The 24,438-nt window shown below is 45.7% G+C and overlaps 1 protein-coding gene across 4 annotated transcripts in view; it reads left to right on the top strand.

Moving 5' to 3' along the window:
* FARP1 (FERM, ARH/RhoGEF and pleckstrin domain protein 1) overlaps positions 1 to 24,438 on the top strand; it is a 319,687-nt gene that overhangs the window by 58,281 nt on the left and 236,968 nt on the right. For all 4 annotated transcript variants that reach the window (XM_064362215.1, XM_021667903.2, XM_021667905.2 and 1 more), the window contains exon 2: positions 11,614 to 11,807. In XM_064362215.1, coding sequence (XP_064218285.1) covers positions 11,637 to 11,807 — 171 coding nt within the window. In that variant the 5' untranslated portion in view covers positions 11,614 to 11,636. The remainder of the gene's footprint in view (positions 1 to 11,613; positions 11,808 to 24,438) is intronic.

Below are 24,438 nucleotides of genomic sequence, written 5' to 3'. Positions count from 1 at the left end.
ATTGCTTCTTTTCTTTGTATTGGCGACATTCCAATTCTCTTCTAGCTATTTTGAAATAGACAACACATTATTGTTAACTATAATTTCCCTGCTGTATTTTTGTACCCATTAGCCAACTCAAAGAGGGTGTTTTAGCAGGAAGAAACAAAACAGCAGGCTGTGCATGGCATCTCATGCTTGTAATCCCAGCACTTTGGGAAGCCAAGGTGAGCAGATCCTTTAAGTCTGGGAGTTCAAGACCAGCCTGGCTAACATAGCAAGACTGTCGCTAAAAAAATTAAAAACCTAGGTGGGTGTGGTGGCAGGTACCCTGCAGCCCAGCTACTCAGGAGCCTGAACAGGGGAGGAACGCTTGAGCCTAGGAGTTAGAGGTTACAGTGAGCAGTGAGCTGAGATGGTGCCACTGCACTACAGCCTGGGTGACAGAGCGAGACCCTGCCTAAAAAGAAAACAGAACAGCAAAAACTTATTGCCAGGAAGATACAAGAGTGCCAAACAGCAGAGTTGAGTTGGATTAGAAGGTGGTTTAGTTGAAAGGAGAGACATCATGGTAGGTGGTTGAAATGCCATGCTGGGAATTTTTACATTTAACTTGGTATTGACTGGACTCAGGTGTCTGATTAAAAAAGGGATAGGGTTAGAACTTGACATTTGAAATAACCCCTATGAAAATGATAAAGAGGAGAAAATTTCTCTTTTGCCCTGAGTTTTCATTATTTTCCAGAGACTTGTTAAGATTAATCAAGTTTAATTTAAATTAAATTTTTCATTAAAAAAATTTTGTTAAAAATCTGGTTGCCAAGAAGGGACAGTGAAGCAATAATCTTTAGTTCTGCAGTTAATTCTCATTTCCTTGCTTTGCTGTAGAAATAGGGACACCCTACTTGTAGACAGTTAATAGCCTGGTCTCCTTTTCCCAAATGATCAAACAGGCCTCGAAGTTCCTCCTGCTTGAAATGTCTGGTTGATGTAAAACAGTTGATCTGGAGTTGTTTCTCTTTCTCACAGACTTTTTGGAAATAAGCAGCTCTATCCACATAGACAGCTGTTTTTGAACTTTGTCAAAACCCCTTATCTAACTCCTTGTGAGAAGTCAAACTGAGCTGCTTTGCTCTTCAGGAGGGTCAGGCTGGCAGCCTTGATTCTAGCTTATCTCTACCCCGTCTTCTCCTGGGACCAGCTCCTGGCCTGAGGCTCCCCAGGGACAGAGGCACAACAAGGTGGCTTTGTGACCGTTTCCTGCTCCTGAGAGCAGAGCCAGATGCATGGAGCTGTTGGAGATTGATCACACGCCCTTTGCCCTTTGCTCTCCTGGGTGTCTGACACTTGATTTTTGGCCCCACTCAAAGGCACATACACATTCCTTTGCTCTCAACATGGGGCACAGACGTGCTTGGGGGCCCCAGAACCCAGCCCTTTGGCTTCCTGCAGCTCTACCACTGGGGCGGCTTCTTTGAATAACAAGTTTCTATGCATTTTTCTAACCTGGAATTTTTCAGTTGCTTGCGTTTAAAACTGGAAGAGAGGAAACAAACTCTTTTGAAAAATTCCTCTTCATCTGCCCGGCTTGACTGACCGTAGCTCTTCTTCACTGTGATTTTATCTCATTCAATTTATGCTCTCAGTGGGGCAGGAGTAGTTGGTAGAATTGTGTGCTTTTAGTAGACTAATTGTTTAATTCTTAATTAAACATACCCTTCTTAATTACAATTACTTTTTTTTTCTTCTTTTTTTAAGAGACAGGGTCTTGCTCTGTTGCCCAGGTTGGAGTGCAGTGTTATAATGATAGCTCACTGCAGCCTTAAACTTCTGGGCTCAAGTGATCCTCTTGCCTCAGCATTGCAAGTAGCTGGGACTACGGGATCTCACCACCATGCCTGGGTAATTTTTGCATTTTTCATAGAGATGGGGTTTTGCTGTGTTGCCTAGGCTGATCTCAAACTGCTGGCCTCAAGTGATCCTCCTGCCTCAGCCTCCCAAAGTGTTGGGATTAGAGGCATAAGCCACCACCCCGGCCCAGATTACTTCTTAATTAAACATATAGGTATATGGTACAAAATTAAAAAGGTCTGAAAGAGCATCTGATGACAAGCCAGTCCCCAGCCATCCTTGCCTTTCTTCCAGGCCAGGCTGGCTGCCTCACTGGAGTCTGCTTTCCTTCCAGTTACTTCCCTCTCCTTCCAGAGAGGTTCTTTGTGTTCACGGGAATATTCGTGGATACACAGACATTTTTAGCTTTATTGAGGTGTAATCACAAATCATAACTTTGACCTGTTTCAGGTGTACAATTCAGAGGGTTTTAGGAAATTTACAGAGTTGTGTGACCATCGCCATGGTCCAGTTTTAGAACATGTCCATCTCCCCCAAGACACCCCGATTCCTTGTGCCCTTTGCTGTTGATCCCGGCTCCTAATCCCAGCCCCAGGCAACTACTTGCTGGATATTTGTCCTCCTGTTAAAGCGTTTGCTGGATATTACATTTAACAGGATCATAGGTTTATGCTGTCTTTTGCATGTGGCTCTTGCCACTAAGCAGAATGTTTTCGAGGTTCATCTGTGTGGCGTGTGTCAGCATTTTGTGTCTCATTGTGGCAGAACAGTGCTCCCTGGTATGGATATATCACATTTTGTTTATTTACTCACCAGTCGATGACTATTTGGGTTATTGGATTATCCACTTGTTGGCTGTATTTTTCACTGTGGACATCTGCATGTACGTCTGTGTAGACATATGTTTTCATTTGTCCGGGGAAGATACCTAGGAGTGGAATTGTGGGGTCACCAGGAGAAGGGTGTGCTGAGTTCTATGCCAAACTTATGATTCAGTTTTTAAGAAACTGCCAAAATGCTTTTTAAAGTGTTTGCAGCATTTTATATTCTTTCCAGCAACCAGCAATGTGAGTTTCAGATTTTCCACATTCTTGAGAGCTTGTTTGAAGGTTCTATCAGGGGAGCCCAGCTACTTCCGAAGACCGGTCCTCCTCTGTTGGGGGTGGTTGTCCTTGTTGACCAAGCACACAGCTTTGGGAGGGACACACGTGGAGTGGTGAGGGAGGAGTGGGACACCCGCCTAGCCAGCCAGGTCAGCCAAATCAACCCTGGCAATCACCCCCAGCCAAATATGAACCCTGACAATCAGTGGGGTGACAGATGTCACAGTCAGAGCACCCTCACATCCAGATTTTCCACATTCTTGGTAACATTATTGTCTGTCTTTTTTGGTGTAGTCATTACAGTGGGTGTGAAATACCTTACTCTGGGTGTAATTTTGCATTTTCTAATGATTAGTGATATTGAGTATCTTTTCATGTGCTTAACCATCTTTATGTCTTTGGAGCTTTAAAAATCTTCCTATTATCAGTTTTGAAACATGAAGTACTAGCTAACTTGCAGTGCCTCTTACTTACCATTTCTACTCCTTTCCCTGCCAGTTTTTTAGTTGCATTATTTCTACGTTGTCAGGAATTATATAATATTCTATAGCTGTTAGAATTATTTTTTCTCTTAAAGTGTAAATGGATGTAAAGTTTACTAATAATTGTTTCTCATTCTTTCACCACTTACCTCTTGTTTAGCTGAAGTTTATCCTTTAGTAGTTTTTTCCAGAAGGGCTTAACTAACCTTCTTCTGAATTCTCACTTGTTTAAAATATTTGGTTATTGGCTGTACATGGTGGCTTATGCCTATATTCCCAGCACTTTCTTTAGGAGGCCAAGGCAGGAGGATTGCTTGAGGCTAGGAGTGCAAGACTAGCCTGAGCAACATAGCAAGACTCTGTACATGTTAACTGGGGGTGGTGGTGCATATCTGTAGTCTCAGCCACTTGGGAGGCTGAGGCAGGAGGATCGCTTGAGCCCAGGAGCTTGAGGTTACTGTGAGCTGTGATCATGCCACTGCACTCCAGCCTAGCTGACAGAGTGAGACCTTATCTTAAAAAAAAAAAAAAGAAAAAAAGAAAAAAAACGGCTATCATATTTGGATGAAAGTTTGCTTGTAATTAAAGTTTTGATTCTGTTACATTTCTTTGATGGTTTCTTTTGGCATTTAAGCCTTGAATGCTGCTGTGGATGAATCTAAAATTTTGTCCCCTCATACTTTATTCGAACTTTTTCATCCAAATGATTCCTTCCTAAAATTTGAAGACCAGTGATGACTCAGGAAATGAGTCATCAAATTATCTTTGTGGTGATCATTTTATGGCAGTTATCCCTGGAACAGGATATCTTAATTTATTATGGACAAGTATCTTTAATTTCTAAAATGTTTTCCCGAATTGTGTGTTAAACTTTTTTTCTTGTTCCATTCTTCGATTTGCGTTTCTTTAGGGATGCCAGTTCTGGGTATGTTGGATCACCTCTCTTTGTCTTCCATATCTATCAGTTCTGTGTGTTTCGAGTCTATTGCTTGCTTTTCTCAATCTTTCCCGTCAGATCCCTCATATTTTCACCAGTGCATATTTCCTTTTAGCTGCTTCCTGTTTGGCCTGTATTTTGGTAATATTTTCATTCTTCCATTTTGTCCTCCTGGGGTCTGCCACCCTCATTCTTTATTTCCTGCTAATGTCTTCCCATAGCTTCCCTGAAGTCTTGTAAATCCTTTAATGTTTTTGTCTCTGGACTCAGTAATTTCATAAAGTTTTATTAATTTATAACAATATGTTTGGACAAAGCTTTAATCTGTTGCATGTAACATTTCTTTGGATGTTCATCTGTCATTTTTCTTTTTTCTTGCAGCATCTTTGTAAAGGTTTTTGTTTCTTTGTTTGGTTTTTGGTTAGTAGGTATGAAGTAGCTCTTTACAGGAGCCTCAGTGGGCCAGCAGACAGAGCCATGTCCCATACTAATTGGAATGTTCATGACTTGAGGGTGTGTGTGTGTTTGTATGTGTGTAATGCTTTCAACCTTTGCTGTTCCCTTACTTGCTGAAACTTTGGTGGTGAACCTTAGTGGTATGTCTAATGCAGTCTCTGTGTTTTTCATCTTGCCTCAGCAACAGACTGCTTTCTACAAATATGGCTTGCCTGTATGGTTTCTCATTTCATATCAATCACACTGTGCCCGGGGAAGCTGATTACTGCGAATCTGCATATCTGTCCCTGTTATTCCAAGAAAGTTATGACTGGTTTGCTGCTTATTTGGGGGAATGAGGCTCTGCCATTTTTACCTGAGATCTGTACCCTCTCTAAGCATTTTCTTTCCCTTCTTTCTGACCTTCACTGCAACTTGGCACCTCTTTCTTACATTCTGTGGTTTGGGGCTGCAGATGTCTCCTAGTTTCCTCGGGGATGGAATTTGCATTTTTCTAGTGTACCGCTTATTGCTTTTGGGTGAATTCCAAGAGGAAGTCCTTAGAAGTCAGGATACTCTGACAAGACAACTCTAGTTTTTTATCTTTTCTCTGGTAGTTAAAAATCTTGTTATTTTTTGTCATTACTTTTTTAAAGTAAGTTTTCAAATAGAGCTAGCTAACAAAGTAGTTTTGCAAGCAGCTTTTAACTTTAATGTCTGGAATCATCACTTGAGTAATGAGGTATCACAAGGGAAGAAATAGTAATCTTTATTTTGACTACTCCTCAAAAAATTCACAAGCCAGAGGAAGTTAATGGAGATAAATTCAGAATACAGCATAGGTTAATATTTATACACTAGAAGCCTTTAGTTTTGTTGGACTTGTTTACCTGGAAGACAGCATTACACTACTGGTCTTACCGGTTTTGTTATCAAGAATCAATTGTGGTTACCCATATATGACTTGCCAGTGTTCTGAGATGTTTCTTCAGCATTCTCAGGATGCTCAACTCAAAACTCTTGGCTACATTTACGGTTGAATTAAACAGACCTTTCCATGTACAGCAGCAGTCTGCGTGCAAGTATGATAACAAAGAGAAAGTGTGGCATACTTTGTTCAAGCATGAATATCCAGAAGTAGAAATAACCTAGACATGAAATCATTTGAGAACTAAAGAGAAAGGAAGTTAAGCTACCAAATAGCTGTTAATGACTAACTCAGTTAAATTTTTAAATGCCAAGGTGCTAGAATATATATTTATTTGGGGATCTTAGGCAAGAGGGAGAGAAAGGATTCAGTTCAGAGGATGAGGGGTCTTACTTTTTGCTTAGGTAGGACCAGGAGAAAATATTTTCAGGGAGAGTCTGGGCACCTTTAGGCTGGGCTGAGGTGGGAGAGTAGACCCCTTCCTTCTGCCATCATCCACTCCCTGGATGGGCGTGAACACCATAGCTAGGCCCGTGCCTGCTTGACTCAGAGTGACAAGCCCAGATGAAGCCCAGTGTGAATGACCATGCACAGGGCCTGTCTGTGCTGCGCAAGTGCAGGGAAGAGGAGGTGGGGTGGGGAGGGGCCACACCACAGTAGGAAAAAGTACACGGAGGGGCTGGGAATGGGGAACGCCAACTTGACTGATGGCATAGTTTTCTCTGGAGATTGCATTTATTTTTAACTATGAGACAGTGAACAGAAAACATATATGGAATAGAAGTAATTTTGCCTGGCTTATAAAGATTATTTTGGACACAGCTGATGTCATAAATAATATACTACTCCCCCACCCCCTACACACGCGCGCGTGCGCTCTCTCTCTCTCTGTCTCTCTCCCTCCCTCCTCCTCCTCCTCCTCTTCTTCCTCTTCCTCCTTCTCCTCCTCTTCTTCTTATTTTCTGTCTCTGTCTCTGTCTCTCTCTCTCTCCCCCCTCCTCTCCTCTCTTTCTCTCTCTCAGTCTCTCTGTCTCTCTTTTTCTCTCTGTCTTTCGGTCTCTCTGTCTCTCTCTCCCCAGCCCCACCCCCTCGGTCTCTCTGTCTCTCTCTGTCTCTCTCTCCCCAGCCCCACCCCCTCGGTCTCTCTGTCTGTCTCTCTGTCTCTCTCTCTCTCTGTTGACCCGATATTGAGGATCTGTTTTCCATTTCGGTGAAGGTGCTACACTGGGATCCTAGATTAACCAGTTCTGGTCTCATTCCTCAAGACTAATGAGTGAATGAACAAAAGTAGAGATCACACAACCAAACACATTAGAAATAGATGCTTAGAAAAAGCTTATTTGAGGTAGAAATAAGAAAGACACTTATATAACAGACCTGTGGAATCGGGCATTCAAAAAAGAAGGGGCTGGCGTGGTGGATCACACCTGTAATCCCAGCACTTTGGGAGGTTGAGGCGGGTGGATCATTTGAAGTCAGGAGTTTCATACCAGCCTAGCCAACATGGTGAAACCCCATCTCTACTTAAAAAAAAAACAACAAACTGGGCATGGCGGTGGTCACCTGTAATCCCAGCTACTGAGGATGCTGAGGCAGGAGAATTGCTTGAACCTGGGAGGCGGAGGTTGCAGTGAGCCGAGATCGCTCCGTTGCACTCCAGCCTGGGCAACACAGTGAGACTCCATTTAAAAAAAAAGCAGTTCTCAGACCTTCACTGCATATGTCATCTGGTAACTTCGGGGTTCTGAGACAGACAGTGCTAGTTCCAGAAGCATTGCCTGGCTTAGAGCCCCATGTTCCCAGACGACACAAGGAGTAAGTAAAACCTTCCCAAGGCTTTGATGGACAGTAGGCGAGGAAGGCGAGTGTGGGAGAAACAAGGAGTAAATGGTGTCTCCTGGTCCGTGATCAGGCCTTTACCCTGTTCGATTAAAGGACACACCCTTTTAGGCCCTAATGATTTGGAATGCCGTGGATGTGACCCCATAGTTTCTGATTTGCTGACCTCAGGGCCAGCCCTCCAGTCTGGCGACAGCATTAGAGGTTTCGTTGCAGGGGAAGTAAGGAATTCCTAAGAAACTTCTGGGACCTACTCTTAAGGAAAAGGCTGAGAATGAGTTAGGCAAGAAAACTCTACAAGATGAGATTTGCACACCGAATGGTTTTGCTGAAGAGAAGGCTTTAAAACTTTCCTGAGTTCTAAAGCAATGGTAGAAGTTTCCAGGTGAAGAAAGACGGCAAAGCGCTCAGCCACGGGGAGCCAGGCATGGAGACCTGGGGCCAGACAGAGGCAGTGGGAGGGGAGGGAGAAGCCGAGGGTGTCAGGAGATAGCCTGTCTGGGGAGGAAAGATTGTTTTGTTTTTAGGAAAATAACTTTGTTGCCCAGGCACGGTGGCTCACACCTGTAATCCCAGCACTTGGGGAGGCTGAGATGGGTGGATCACTTGAGGTCAGGAGTTCAAGACCAGCCTGGCCAACATGATGAAACCCCGTCTCTACTAAAAATACAGAAATTAGATGAGCGTGATGGTGGGCACCTGTGATACCAGCTACTCGGGATGCTGAGGCAGGAGAATCGCTTGAACCTGGGAGGTGGAGTTGCAGTGAGCCAAGATAGCGCCATTGCACTCCAGCCTGAGTGACAGAGTGAAACTGTATCTCAAAAAAAAAACTGGGTGTGGTGATGCAGTGATGCATGCCTCCCAGCTACTTGGGAGGCTGAGGCAGGAGAATTGCTTGAACTCAGGAGTTGGAGGTTGCAGTGAGCCGAGATCGCGAGACTCTGTCTCAAATAAATAAATAAATACATACATACATACATACTTTGTTGATACGATGCACAATGTGTAGAATTTTAGAATGACTTCTTGGGAAAGGGGGAGTAGTTGGAAAGAAACGATGGGTGCCTTTCTCAAGTGTGAGTGAGACGCACCCACAGCGCTGCTCCTTGCACCCCAGGTAGCTCTGTGGTGCCCCTTCTGTGGCTCCTTTGTCCAGAAGTGCCCCTGGGGGCTCTCTCTTTCCCATCTCCTCTTTCTTCATTGACCCTCACCATTGGACCTGGCGGTTCATTTTGCTTTTTTGGTTACACATTCACTCCCTTTCATTTGTTTGTGCGGCTTTCACCCTGAACCCGTAGTCCAGATCCAGCTCCAGCTCCCGGACAGGACAGCCCACAGGACGTCCTTTTATGACCCTAGGGAGCATTCCAGAGCACACTCACTCCTCCCCCTCCCACTGCCTCCCTTCTGCCCTCATTTCAAACTTTCCGATCATTGTTGCACTTTGACCCCCTCCTTGGTAGCTAACCATTTGTAACATTGGTTAGTTTTTCCACAAAGGTAGATTTTGTAGCTTCACCCTTCGATTTCCATTGCAGCCGTCCAGATCGGCACCTCAAGCATGAACTGTCACAGTTGATTGTTAACTGGATGCCGCCGCCCCTGCCCTCCCAGCTCTCTCTCTTCAGTTGTATGTAGTACCATCGTCAAGTTCATTTGTTTGAAATTGCTGTCGTTGCATTGTTATTCTTCCCTTGGTGGCTCCTGCTTCCTACAGGGTAAAGACCATATTTTTCAGCCATGCATTTGGAGTCCTCTGAAGGGTGGGTCCCCAGACCCTGGGCTGTGGACCGTGGAACCAAGCTGCATGGCAGGAGATGAGCGGCAGGCGAGCGAGTATCACCGCCTGAGCTCCACCTCCTATCAGATCAACTGCAGCGTTAGATTCTCATAGGAGCACGGACCCTGTTGTGAACTGTGCATGCGGGGGATCTAGGTTGCGCGCTCCTCATAAGAATCTGATGCCTGACGATCCATGGTGGAACTATTTCATCCCACAACTATTGCCTCCACTTGGTTCATGGAAAAACTGTCTTCCACAACACAAGTCCCTGGTGCCACGAAGGTTGGGGACCGCTGCTGTAGAGTCTGACTTCACACCATTTATAAAATGCATCTTGAACTCTCTGGTTGTGATTGTCTCTCTCCTTCCCCTGTGCCATCGTGTTTCTGTCCCATAACTTTGTGGATGCCATTCCACTTCCCAGGAGGGCCTTTTCCTTTTCTGTCTCCTTCCTCTTTCTGAGTATTATTCAACATTTGAGACGGTTGAGTTCAGTTGTCACCTTCTCCATTATAGAAGCCTTACACCCCACCCCCGCTTTATTTTTTTTTAAGACAGAGTCTTACTCTGTCTCCAGGCTGGAGTGCAGTGGCACAGTCTTGGCTCACTGCAACCTCTGCCTCCCGGGTTCAAGCCATTCTCCTGCCTCAGCCTCTTGAGTAGCTGGGACTACAGTTGCGTGCCACTATGCCCAGCTAATTTTTGTATTTTTAGTAGAGACGAGGTTTCACCGTGTTGGCCAGGATGCTCTCGATCTCTTGACCTTGTGATCCGCCCATCTTGGCCTCCCAAAGTGCTGGGATTACAGGCATGAGCCACCATGCTGGGCCGCCTTCCCCCTCTTTTAACTGCTTCATCTCATGTGAAAATCTCATTCCCTGTGTTCTTCTGACACTTAATATGCAGCCATATATAAATATACTGGCTGAGTGGTCCAGTCATGAAGTGGCCAGTATCGACCTCCACCCTGTGTGAGGCATCGTGCCTAGGTTGGGCTGAGATGCAAAGGACATTCAAGATTGTGTTGCTTTAAGGGCATCACCGTGCCTCCTCCACACACGAGGGCTTGACCACCATGAGTACAGAGGGGATGGCAGCATGTGCTCTGCCCCAGATGCCAGCATGTGACATTGGTTTTGTTTTTGAGACAGAGTTTCACTCTTGTCAGCCAGGCTGGAGTGCAGTGGAATGATCTTGGGTCACTGCAACCTGCACCTCCTGGGTTCAAGTGATTCTCCTGCCTCAGTCTCTTGAGTAGCCGGGATTACAGGCACTTGCCACCACGCCTGGCTAATTTTTGTAGTTTTAGTAGAGTTGGGGTTTCACCAGGTTGGCCAGACCGTTCAGGAATTCCTGACCTCAGGTGATTCACCCACCTTGGCCTCCCAAACTGCTGGGATTACAGGCATGAGCCACCACGCCTCGCCGGGATGTGCCATTTGAATTGAGATTTAAAGGAGTGGTAAAAGTTTCCAGGTAAAGAAAGAGGGCAGAAGCACTCAGCCACAGTGAGCCACACATGTGGAGACCTAGAGCCAGACAGGGGCAGCGGGAGGAGACAAGAGCGGACTATCTCGGGGGGAAAGGTGATTGTTCGGTTTTTAGGAAAATAGCTTTGTTGATACTGTAGCATAGTGTGTAGAATGGCTTCTTGGGAAAGGGCTGGAAAGAAAAGAATTTTTAGGTGGTTATTGTAATAGAAATAAGCACTAGAAACCAAGAGAAATGACCCTACTTTCTGTTGTCTCTGTCTGTGTTAGTGTGCCTGTTTCCTCAACCACATTATAAGCGCAAGCTCTGCAGTGCGTGTTTTTCCTGTTTGTCTTTAGAATAGCCACAGTACTTAGCATGTAACTGTGTCCATAAAAGATAATTAATGGATGCTAATGATATGGCTTAGGCACTGTTTCTCATCTTCCCACCAGACTCCAATGTGTAAAAAGTAGTGCCTAGCTCATTGTAGGCACTGAATAATTAAGAACAGACTGTAAAACGAGAAAGGAATAAAATATGCCACAATATGCAAAATTATTCAAAAGGATAAAGTATACAAAGAGTATTTGCATGTCTTGAGTGCTTAAAGGCGACTTTGTGAGTGAGTGAACCGACACCTCCCCATGTGTGATTTTTGTGCAGGGGAGGGAGCCCCCTGCCTACCCAGGTGGGGTTCGGGGAAATTCCTGTGACCAAGGAGGAGAAGGTAGCACACAGCTTGAGCGGTGTCAGGGAGTCTCCTGTTCTGATGTGTTTTTCTTTCTCACTGCTTCCTGCAGATATTCTCTAAGCCACTTTCATCATGGGAGAAATAGAGCAGAGGCCAACCCCAGGATCGCGACTGGGGGCCCCGGAAAACTCGGGGATCAGTACCTTGGAACGTGGACAGAAGCCGCCCCCAACGCCTTCAGGAAAACTTGTGTCCATCAAAATCCAGATGCTGGATGACACCCAGGAGGCATTTGAAGTTCCAGTAAGTTGGGGAATGTCTCTGTGAACCCAGGGGTATGGGTCAGCCTTTGGATAGGGGAGGTCGGGCTCATTCCCATGGCCAGTGACATCAGGCGGCCGGAGGGCCTGCGTGTTCAGCACCTCCCTCTCTGCGCCCCGCCGTGGCCCGCTGGCCCATTCTGGTTCCGAGCTCTCCAGTGTCTCGATTTATGCATGAATCACCCATACAGTGATGTCAGTGGCTTCGCCACTTGAATTTTGTATGACCTTCCATTTAAATATATATGTAATATAAGTGCATATATATATGTTATGTTTATACGTGTAACTGGGGGGAAGAGTGGTCTTGTGGCTGGATCCCAGTTTAATTTACTGGTCATAGGCAGTTCCTCTCTCACATTGGTGCTTGTGTGTGTGTGTTTGTAGGGGGAGTGTATTGAACTCATGTCCAGGTTACTGGCAAGAACAATCCTGAGAGCATCATTAATGAGCCATGTGTGTTTCATGTCAGGAAGTCGGGAGAGCCTGTGCATTAGGGTGTGGGAGTATAGAAAAGCCTCCTTCGAGGCTGGGTGCTATGGCTCACGGCTGTAATCCTAGCCCTTTGGAAGGCTGAGGCGGGCGGATCACCTGAGGTCAGGAGTTCAAGACCAGCCTGGCCAACATGGTGAAATCCTGTGTCTACTAAAAATACAAAAAAAAAAAAAAAAAATTAGCTGGGGGTGATGGCAGACACCTGTAATCCCAGCTACTCAGGAGGCTGAGGCAGGAGAATCACTGGAACCTGGGAGGTGGAGGTTGCAGTGAGCTGAGATCGTGCCATTGCACTCCAGCCTGGGCAACAAGAACGAGACTCTATCTCAAACAAAAAAAAAAAGGAAAAAGAAAAAGAAAAGCTTCCTTCCGAGCCTACCATATGGCAGCCCTAGAGATGGGGAGGCCCTGCCACCCCAGGGTCCAGGACAGAGCAGGCTGGGGGCTGGAGCCATCACAGGAGGAGCCCCTGGCACTCCTCTCTTCTGCTGTTCTTCTCTGAGCCCCTGCCCGGCCTGTCCCATCCTCCTCCTCAGATCGCTCCTGCAGGAGGTTGAGAAGCCACCGCCTGCTCCGTGCAGCCACCGCATACCTTATCCCGGCAGCAGAGGAAGGTGGGGGTGTCTGGCTGGCTAAGCAGCCAGCACGCTGCTCTCATCAGCTTAGTCCAGAGTATTCTTAAGACACCTCAGATCTAGTATTTTGAGTTTTCTGTCTTGAGTATCAAACACCAAGTCTAATATTGTTTGTAGAGGAGGAAAATAACTCGTGAATTCCAAGCAGCCAACTTCTAAACAAACTCTGGGAGTACACCTGTTTTTCAGCCTGGAGATGATCTGCCTGTTACTCCTGTTGGCTAGAGGGGATGGAATTTAATAGTTGGCATTAACGTGGATACCCATCATTTAATCATTTATGGGATATGATTCAGCAAATTATATTTATTTCAAAGAACATTACTCAGAGTGCATGAACTAACATTAAACGTCTCAGGGAAAGATAAACTCAGAATAGCTATGCGCAAAACCGCCAATTTATTGCACACTGCAGACAACCTTTGTGTTTTCTGATTTTCTTATGTGGAATTTATATCTTTCAAGTACTTGTGACAGCTTTGTATTTTGGTGAACAAAGCTATTGCTAGTCTGCCAAAATCATAGACTCTGTTGAGGAGAGCCCCTGCCATCTGGTTAGAATTGGGCCTCTTGGCACATGTGATTTGTACCTGCGCCACCTCACCCACTTTGTCTTTGTTGCCAGACTGGTTTGGTGACGTGTTTGGTTTCGGTGTTTCCTGCTCAGTACTGTGAAGGACTTCTGAGCCAGGCTTCTAGCAGCACATTCTGTTACACGGTGTTCTCCTGAGCGGGCTGGACTGTGGAACTAGCAAAGGCTGCTCCTGTGTGCACTCACTCCAGGGATCGCTGGGCTGCTCTCACCTGCGGCTCTTTCTGAAACCAAAGAAAGTCAAGACCCCATTCCTCGCCACTATTTAGGTAGCACCTATGTAGGAACTCTCTGCCCAAGAAGTAGTAATAAAAGTGTATTTTCATCTTTTAAAATGATTTTTCTTCATAATTTCGGATGGCTTCTGCTTTGCATTTATAAGCCCTCTGTCTGGAAGGAACCTTTCTCATGCTCTCTGATACAAACTCCTATGGATTCTTAAAAGCCGTAACAGTTTTGCCTGGATGCCTATTCTGTCAGGCAGTGGACAGGGCTTTTTCTTCTTCTTGTAGACGTCTTTACTCATACACCTATCAGATGTACGAGGGAACCTGGGTTCAAATCCCAGCATCTCCTACTGACAGTTGTGCAGTGTGGACAAGTTATTTTTTTTTTTTTTTTTTTTTTTTTGAGACGGAGTTTCGCTCTTGTTACCCAGGCTGGAGCGCAATGGCGCGATCTCGGCTCACCGCAATCTCCGCCTCCTGGGTTCAGGCAATTCTCCTGCCTCAGCCTCCTGAGTAGCTGGGATTACAGGCACGCGCCACCGTGCCCAGCTAATTTTTTGTATTAGTAGAGACGGGGTTTCACCATGTTGACCAGGATGGTCTCGATCTCTTGACCTCGTGATCCACCCGCCTCGGCCTCCCAAAGTGCTGGGATTACAGGCTTGAGCCACCGCGCCCGGCCATGGACAAGTTATTAACCTGTCTGTATTGATAAAATGAGGCCAGTAATAAACTCTGCTTTATACCATATGAGAATAAAAAAGAGGTGACACAAATGAAGTGTTTGGAACAATTCTTGACGTGTAGTAAGAGCTTAACACACATGATTAGTAGTAACGATAATGACATGCACTTCCAACTGCCTGCTTGTTACACCTGTATCCCCAGGATCTAGCATGGCACCTGGCACGTAGTAGGTGCTAATTAAATGCCGACGGTCAGAGTGAGTTTATTTTACAAGTAGAATTAATGCCATTGTTAGTTTTCACGTCTCCTCCATACATACTTTAATTTTTTTAATTTGGTCAGAATATTCCTCAACCCCTGGGCCACAGATGTAGTCCTTAAGTGACTGTAGAAAGCCATATATCACCATTTTTATTGGTGGAGCTGATTCTGAGTCACTACCTCATGCTCGTTAAGAGTAGCCACAGCCAGGCCAGCAGCAGCTGGCAGGCATCAGGGCTGGCTGTGATGGCTCAGTCATCGGGGATGGGAGGGAAGTGACTAGGATTGGGAGAGACTCAGCCCTCTAGTCTTGCTTTAAAACCTTGTGCTGAAACTTTTTGCTGGGAATTCATCTAGGCCAAGTGTCTGACCCTGGAAGCGTCCTTTGATGGAGTGCCCCAAGTGAATGAATTCTCATGACTCAGTTGCATTCCCCACGCAGCTGAGCCAGGCACATGGCCAGAAGCCCCTGCAGTTTCCTTTGGGGATGACAGTGTCTTTCCCTGGGAGTTAAATTTCCTGGGCCTTGGCTTATTAATTTTGTTTTAAAATGTGGATTTGTAGGCAAAGTAGTCATTTAAAATGCAAATCCCCTAAACACTTCTGGCACAGAGAACCACACCATCTTCTCCATGGCGTCTCTATCCTTCTTTATACCCTGAAAAAATGATGATTAAAGAGCTCTGCCTTTTGGAAGGCTTTGGCAGCTAGCTCCACGGTTTTTTCCTTTCTGTAGCTGGTTCCACAAGCACCTTTGTGGTTGAACTTGGACAGTCTTTTTAGGTATTTCCTCTGCAGAGTGGAAAGTTCAGACGCAGTATTTATAGTAAATTCTTCCATGGTGTTTTATCATCTTTATGTGGAAAACACTGCGCAAATAAGCTTCACCCTGTGGTTCATGATATACGCAGCTTTCTCTTCCAACCAGAGGTTATGAAACAGACTGACTCTTGGGTATCTGAGAGGGTTAATAACGTGCCCCTGCGCCCGCCCAGGCCATTTCCCTGATGGTTCCTGGGAAGGTTTTCTGTGTCCCCTCCTCATGACCCTGCTGGTAAACAAACACTGTTCCCACTGACATTAGTACGATGAAGCAGATGGTTTCTGCTCCAACTGTTTATTCAGTTTATGTATTTTCATTAGCAGTGTTTCCATAGGAAGAGCAGAGGAAATAAGACACAGTCTATTTTTTTTTTGCTTCTTTTGAGCAGCCCTGGTAAAAAAAAAAAAAAAAAAAAAAAAAAAAAAGGTGGTGGAAGATGCTCACAGGTGACAAAAATGACACCTAGTGCCTGTCTAGGGGTTAGAGGGAGTGGCCAGTTTCAGGCAGGTGGGTGATGGCGGAAGCCCAGAACCCCTCCAGGGAGCAGGGGCAGGAGTTAGTGGTGGCAGAGGGAAGTCAGCGTCCACAGTCATCATTGCCGGAAATGATCCTTGTAACGGTCTCGTGTTGCTGTCTTGTCACTGCTGTGCTTGAGTGTTTATAGCTCCCCAGGCTTATGTAGCATTCAACCTTTGCCTGAGGATCAAGTGTGGGCTTCGTGGCTCGGGGAGCCTGGGAGGGAGCCATGAGCCTCCGTGGAGGGGCCCCGTACACTCTTCTCAACCACAGACCTTAGCTTCTCATGTCAGAACACCCTGTTCTTTGTTGACCTGCTTGGTGTTGGCCTCTTGCAGGTAGAGTGGCCACTTCTTGGAGGGCGAGGCCTCTTGTTTTTGTTCGTCATCATCATATCCTATGCCCGAAGGGCACCTGTGTGTGAAACTGACTGGTTACAGTTCTGTTTGGTCATTTCACTGTATGAGAGTTGCTGCTGTCCTAGCATAACAAGGGAAAGAGCTCGTGGGAAGAGCTCGAGTCCCTTCCTCGTGTTTGCACAGCATGAAGATGGGGCGGGGATTGGCGCTTAGCCTGCAGAACCCTCAACTTACCCGTCTTCTGGCACTTACCCTCTTCCTTTGTGAGACTCGAGGACTTCCACTGCCTCCTACTCCCTCACAGGTGGTCCCTGTTCAGCTTGGCCCCCTCCCCTTCCCCCACCCCCATGCTGCCCTGTTCTCACCGCTTTCTAAACACCCACCCCATCCTCACCCCAAACACATTGATCAAAATCCCACCCACTGCTGGGCCTCTCTCAGGCACGTGCTCCAGGCCAGGCTTCTCTCCTGACAGTTCCTATATCTCACCTCCAATCAGACCTTGAATCATTGCCTCTAATCTTGCCTCTCTCATTCATTATTTCTGGTGCTGTGACTCAGTTCCCTAATCTGCAGACTCAGGCACTGGGGCCAGATGATCGTAAAGGCTGCTCCCAACCCCTTTCCTTTGGAAGTGAGGACCCTGTGCTGACATCCTTCGTGAGGAGTTAACTTTTTGTGACTGTATTTGTGAATTCTCCAGACAGAAGGTAAAATCTTGGAGGAAAGAGATTTTTCATTTTAGAGCAAACCCTAAGGCCCCCACAGGCTGATTAGACGCAGTGGGTACCGTGTGCCTACTAAGTGCCGAAGAAAGATACGTGATGAGAGTGAGGAAGCATGCCACCATTTATATATCATGCCAGTCACAGGCCCCAGGAAATGTCATGATTGACCTATGTGCTTGTGGGATGGCTATTTCCATAAAGCTCACTGCGCTATATAGGGCTGAACTCCATGCTGTTTGACATGGGAGATGGAAGACTGAAATCAAATATTTTCTTGATAATACATTATTGGTAGAAAATACAAGTTTGAGTTGAAATCAGAGACCCAGAGTTTTTGAGAAAAGTAATGAGTTTGCATGTCATAAAAGACTGCTTAGGTTCTTTTCTGGTGTCAGAATCACCTGTGTTCTCTTGGAGACCTAATTAGAAGTGTTACAAATTCAGTCCTTACATGATTAAACATTGATTTTATTTCATTATTATACCTTTTGAAATGTAACAGTTCTTTCATTCCTTTAATTTTCACTGAAACCTGGGTTTGACATCAATAGGGAACTTGTTCTCCGAGAGCTCTGGTTCACGGCGAGGTCTCCACTGGGGATAGATTCGGAAGCTGACTTCATAAGCTCCATCTCAGAAAAAGGGACGGAGCAGAAGTTTGTCTTTTCAGAAAACTCAGGGTTTCCTCTTTGTGGCCCCGCAGTTGACATCAGGAGCTGGGCTTGTGCTCACTGGTAGCAACTGCGCCTTTATGTAAGTGTGTTCATTTTCTCTGTCTTTGTCTTTCATATTTATTAAAAACAATTTTTTTTGAGACACGAAAGGTGCAGTGGCCTGATCAGAGCTCACTGCAGCCTCAAACTCCTGGACTCAAGCAACCCTCCTGTCTCAGCCTCCCTAGTAGCTGGGACTACAGGTGCATGCCACCACACTGGGCTAATTTATTTTTATTTTTATCTGTAGAGACAAGGTCTTGCTGTGTTATCCAGTCTAGTCTGGAACTCCTGGTCAAGCAGTTCTCCCGTTTGGCCTCCCAAAGTATTGGGATGACAGGCATAAGCCACTGCTCTCAGCCACGCCCTTTTTATTTCTAATGAATTGTTTCCCAATTTATTTTCATTTTTTGAGACAGTCTTCCATGTCACCGAGGCCGGAGTGCAGTGGAGCAGTCCTGGCTCACTGCAGCCTCGACCTTCAGGGCTCAGCAGTCCTCCCACTGCAGCCCTCCTAGTTACTGAGACTACAGGCACACATCACCATACCTAGCTTTTTTTTTTTTCTTTTTGTAGAGACAGGGGTCTCGATATGTTGCCCAGGCTGGTCTGAAACTTCTGGATTGAGGTGACCCTCCTGCCTTGGCCTCCTAAAGTGCTGGGATTACAGGCATGAGCTACTGTGTCCGGCCTGTTCTTTTTAATTTCTCTGTCAGCCATCTTAGGGAATGTGCCCTTTTTGATAAGCTGGAGAAAGTATTTTTCTCTTTTTCTTTTTCTCCCCACAAAGAGGTGAAATACACATTTAACTAAAGGCCTGGAGGGGGCGGGGCCTATTTTTTTTTTTGAGTGTTGCGGTTCTGACTCTCCTGGAATCCTGAGTCCCTCCCTGGAGTGGGCTTGCCCCTGGAGTGGTCTGATTGTAATGATAATGGAAGGGAGGTGCTTAGATTCCAGGACGACTTAATTTTCTTCTTTTGTCCCAAATGCTTCACACGTAAGAGGTGGAGGTGGTGGAGGAGGAGGAGGATAGACCCGAATCACACTGATTTGGCCCTTTCAGCCCTGCAGGGAGGTGTGTGTGCCCAGAACTGCATTGGCTGCCGCTGAAGCAGCTGCGCTTTGAACCAGAGGGAGCAGAGGGAGCTTAGCGTGTTCACGCAGCTTTAAAAAATAAGTCAGCGTTTCTTTTTTCTTATCACTGTTGCTTTTGGCTCCTTTTATTAACAAAGTTTCTGAAGCAGAATTTCAGGCTACTTTGCTTTGCGTGGTCATTTCTGTGTTTTATTTAACTTGGAGTGATAAATGGTGCCTGAGTCTAGCCCCGTGAGATTACATTTAAAGGCTATTTTGGCTATTTTAATAGATGAAAAAAATTTTTTTTCATAAATCATTTTAGCTAAAAACTGTTAGCTTTCCTTTCTAGCGTCTCAGGAGCCAAGGGTAGAATTTAAGTGCCGGCCTGAAATGTTTGTGTGCACCCCTTTCAACTGTAGTAAGGACTCTGCTGATCAAAGTCAGTTCTGTAGCTTGATGCCTGCCGTGATTCCTTAACAGCCGTTTGCTATTTTCTCCCCCCAAAAAGAATCACTCAGTAGAACCTAATAAAAAGAATCAACTAATTGAGAATGTCTGAATCTGACGTTAAAAATGGGCCATAATCTGAGAAAATGTAGAAAGTTTGAAAAGCTGCTTTTTTTCTCTTTTAAATGGAGACAGTAAATTTTCTCAATGATGAGAAATGGAGGAGGGGTTGAAGGGAAAATTCAGGCCCCTGCGACTCCACCAGCTCGCTTCCTAGCTGTATGGCTCTGCGTAACTGGCTGGCCAGTCTCATCTCTACACGTGGAGAATACCTACTACTTGAGGCCCAGGTGAGGCCCAATGACATCTTCTGCAACATAATCCGGTTCTCATGAAAATAGGTTCTCTTCCTTCCTTTCACCTTGAACTTCAGTTTCCTTCTTGTTCTTTCACAGAATGGGGGCCCCGCTTTCAATGTAGAACTGTTCACTGTATCAGTGAGAGAAAAGAGTGAATGAAAGCACTTAAGAATGAAAAATCGTGTGCTTGTGTCAGATAGAGCCATTTGTCTTACACCGCAGCTGTCTGTATAGTCTCACATCAAACTGACACTTTCTTTGGAGGGTGAATGATTACCTAAGCCAAAGCTGTGTCCCAGGTGGCTTTTGGAAGGTCTGTAAGAACCAAGCACCCCTTGGACGATTGCCGTGAAACCTCCATTTCTGCCAAGCTTGTTTACTGCCTTTTTGTGGATTTACCTGCAGCTTCTGTGAGCTTCAGTTTAATCAGCTTTAAAATTGCGGGGGTTGCTCTTTGAGCTCAGAAATTTTACATGCATTTTTGCTTTGCTGATTTCTTGATCTCCTCTATTTCCTTAGCCTCAAAAGTTTTCCATTTTTCCAGAGTCAGGATGTTCCTGGGTGAACCATGCATCCCTCTCCCATAGACTGGATGAGTGATTTTAAGGTACACGTAGGATTTCAAGATCCTCTGGGGCAGATCTTTTCAATATGGGCTCTCTGGGTTCATTTGAAGGAAATGCTCAGCTGGCTGGATGCTCTTACATTAGAATGTAAATGTAAAAACATTGCACATATTAAATGGACTGATTTTTAAAAATTATCTGCCATGTTTGAACATTCAATTATTGGCTGTCTTCTGCCCCTTTGAACACTTGAGTTGGAGATAATGGTTTTAACTCTTAAGACACACACAGAATGACTTAATCAGTTTGGGATTTCCCTTCTGTAGATAGAATGATCATGGAAAATAACAATTCTCAAAGCCGTTAGCATTTTGTAACTTTGAACGAGAAGCTCGTAGGTTTCTGTTTCCTCATTTATACAAACAGGAACTTGGACCAGGTACCCACAGTGGAATTCTGTGGCTCTGGTTTTATTTTATGGAATGTGGTCTTGGAAACACGATATGGGTTTCACAAATGTGTATCCATGTGGGAGGCAAGGTGCCACTGGTGATAAGAAAATGAATAAAAATAATAACTACCCTCTAAAAAACCCCTTGCTGTGTGCCAGACATTGTGCCAAGTCTGTTTGTACATTATCTCATGTGTTGCTAAGTGAGCCTATGAGGTAGGTAGGAATAACACCAATTAGTCTTGCAGGGCATAAATGACTTGGTGTGGGTCAGTATGCTGGAGAGAAGGAGCTGGAATCCCAACCCAGGACCACCAACACCTGAGCCTGTCACTTACTTTGTTAAATGGTGTGGGGCCATAAAGAGCCATTAGTGTTGTAAGGAGAATTTCCATGCTGCAAAAGAAATAGTACTCGAAGATAAATCCTCTCCGCAAGGCAGTTTACTTCTATAGAATGGTGCGGCTCACGGATGGAGGGACAAAGTGGGAAGGAGTACTTATGCCTGACGGGGGTCGTCTCTACTGCTGTGTCATTCCCCTATTGGCTAGGGTTAGACCGCACAAGCTAGACTAATCCAGATTGGCTATTTTAAAGAGAGCAGGGGTCCAAGCTGGAGTGGCAGGGTGGGTGTTTTAGCAGGAAGGACAGTTACAGGCGGGTCAGAGCAGGTAGCCAGGGTGACCTAGGTCAAAGAAGGTGACCAGGGCAGGTGACTGGAGCAGGTGACCAGGATGAGTCAGGATGGAGCCGGGGGCCGGGGGAACTGATGTGAACTACTGATGAGAGCCAGTGGAGGAGGTTGTTTACTGAAACTGCAAGGACGTTAAACTTTAAAATAGAGAATTAAAGAATAAGAGAGCTGAACACATTGACATACTGATTCTTTGAAGAGAAATTTGGGGGTCACTGTAACATTAGGATGATACAGCATGCCAGCTGTGCTAGTGCCTGTGACAGGTGCCAGGGGAAGGTGCTCTAGTGGGCAGGATGGGTTGAAGAGGGCAGAGTCTGTAGAAGGACAGCTCAGTGACCAGAGGCCTTTGCAATATCATCTCCATGTGGTAATGACTGATAAGGGCCAGGGCCCTGCAGACAGACTGTCAGGGGGTTTGACGGGTCCAGGAGAAAGCCAGCAGGTAGAACTGACAGGGCTTGGTAGCTGATGGGGCAGGAGCAGGGCGCCCCTGGGGAGTGGGAGAGTACCCAGAGTCCTCAGGTTTATAGCCTGGGTGGTTCAGTGCTGTCACTGAGGACTAGGACGTCAACTCTGTGACCAATGTTTTACTTGAAATAAAGTCTTCCTTTAGTTGACATGAAAGGAACATCGCCAATGTTGCTAATAAAGGCATTGGTTTGTTTTTGTTTTTTTGAGACCCAGTTTCTCTCCTGTCACCCAGGCTCGAGTACAATGGTGCGATCTTGGCTCGCTGCAACCTCCGCCTCCTGGGTTCAAACAGTTCTCCTGTCTCAGCCTCCTGAGTAGCTGGGACTATAGGTGCCTACCACCGTGCCCAGCTAATTTTTGTATTTTTAGTATAGACAAGGTTTCACCATGTTGGCCAGTCTGGTTTCGAACTCCTGACCTCAGGTGATCCACCTGCCTCAGCCTCCCTAAGTGCTGGGATTACGGGCGTGAGCCACCACGCCCAGCCATAGAAGACATCGCTTTGTTGTTTATCACAAAGAAGAATCTGTGGCTCTGGAAATCAACTTCCAGGGTTCTTAGTGATGACGTAAATGGTACAAACTGGAAGTAACAAATGGAAGTCGATTGCTTAGTTTCAGTTTATGTTAGGAAAGTTATATATACTCCTTGCATTCCAGTTTCCTCAGTGAAACTACTCTGTTAAGCTTGCCACACCTGGGTGACCACCAAGCTGGAAAAGCATTTAGATCCAGTGTTTTCAAACGATTTCTATTTAAAAACATTAAAAAGGAGCAGAGCAGTTGCTTTCTTCAGCTTATTATTTAGTTTTGATGTAATTTGCCAGTGACGTGAACTGTAACATGAAATTGGCTATTATCCCATCTTCCAGTGGCCATTTGTCAGTACGTATTTCTGCCAGCACATAGAACTCGGGTCCTTCATTACCTTTGATCTAGGCATAAGACTGAGTGTGTCGGGCATTGCAGAGCAAGACCAGAGGGCATTTGTGGACTTGTTAGGTTATCACAATACCTTTTTTCATGTTTGAAAGCTGAATTAGTTTCCTAGGGCAGCTATAAGAAAGTACTACAAACCTGTGGCTTAAAAAATAGGCAGTTACTATCTCACAGTTCTGGAGGGGTAGGTGAAACAGAGTGGAGTCCCTCTCTTCCTGACCACCCATCCCTTGCCAGGGCCTCCCATTTGCCGACCCCAACCAGAAACCCCGGAGTAAGAGAGCTGAGGTGAGCAGCCTGTGGTGCTCAGCCTGCAGGCAGAGAGTTGAGAGAAGAGCCAGGACATCGGGTTGGAGATGGCCGTGACTTCTGCCTCACAGAGAACGTGGAGGCTGCTCCACCCCTGCCTCGCTAACCCCACGCTCTCTTCCTCTGCCTTTGCTTCCATTCCTGCAGTCTCAGACCACAGGCTCCTTTTTACCCCTGCACTGGTCCTCATCCCTTTACCTACAGAACATGGCTTCGCATGGCAGGCGTCAACAAGAATACCTTTCATTTACATCAGTCCTGGGATTCACAGACATGCTCTTAATTCTAGACAGTCTTAGCAGTAGAATTCAAATGATGAAGAGAAAGGTGCATGTAGTAGTTACAGCACACATCGAATATAAGCACTGAAAAAACCTCAGTTTTTTAACTGAGGTTATTAACCAGTTATTAACCTCAGTTATTAACCTCAGTTATTAACCATCTTACCTCTTAGCCTGATTTAATTATTTTTGTAAGGATGAAGATGACATATTTTATTAGAGCTGTTAAACGGGACATCTGGTTTCATGATCCAGCGCCGAGAACAACTCTTTTCCTTTTATTGACTCGATTTCAGTTGCATTTCACAGCTCATTGCATCCAGGTAGATTTCTCCACGATGATTGGACTTCAGTTTGCTTCCCACAGGACCGAGCTTCCTGGACTTGCACCATTCCTCTGATCAGGCCCTGGGGTTTATTACGATCTCACTCATCACTCCCAGCAAACCAGAAGAACCCTCACTCCAAGCACATCAGTGTTTGCTAACTGTGGACTCTGCACTCCCTCCTGAAACCAAGAGCGTTTCTTCTTACCTTTCCCTTCCTTTTCACTTCAGGGGCCATTTCTCTAAAGCAGACTTCCCCATCAGGGCCTTCCCCTGCTTTGGGTGTCTTTTGAAGCTCCTGAAAGGTCCATGGCCATCTTAGAAAATAAAGTTCTGATTTTCTCCAGAAAACTGATTCAGCAGAAACTGAGACACTGCCAGCAGCCTTCTGGCATCCTGCCAATGGGGCTGTTCAGAGAGTCTTTCCGTAGGGACTTACAAGCTGCCTTGCTGAGCTTCCAAACTTATTTTTGCCCTCCTGTCTGGCTCTTAAAATGCTGGATCCAGGGGCCTGGAGAGTTGGTTTTGTCTCTGGTTATTGTTTAGTGGTACACAAGGTACTGGCTGAAAACAAGGGCTTTTTTCTATGTCCTTTGTACCCGTATGAACTCTTGGGGAGGTCAGTGATGGCTGGAAGTCCCTGCTGGCACCATTTC

Source organism: Aotus nancymaae, unplaced genomic scaffold (genome assembly GCF_030222135.1).
Source record: "Aotus nancymaae isolate 86718 unplaced genomic scaffold, 86718_ANA_hifiasm-v0.15.2.pri h1tg000048l, whole genome shotgun sequence".
NCBI classification, from domain to species: Eukaryota; Metazoa; Chordata; class Mammalia; order Primates; family Aotidae; genus Aotus; species Aotus nancymaae.
Note: the sequence above shows the minus strand (reverse complement) of the source record. Positions and strands in the feature narration are given on the sequence as shown.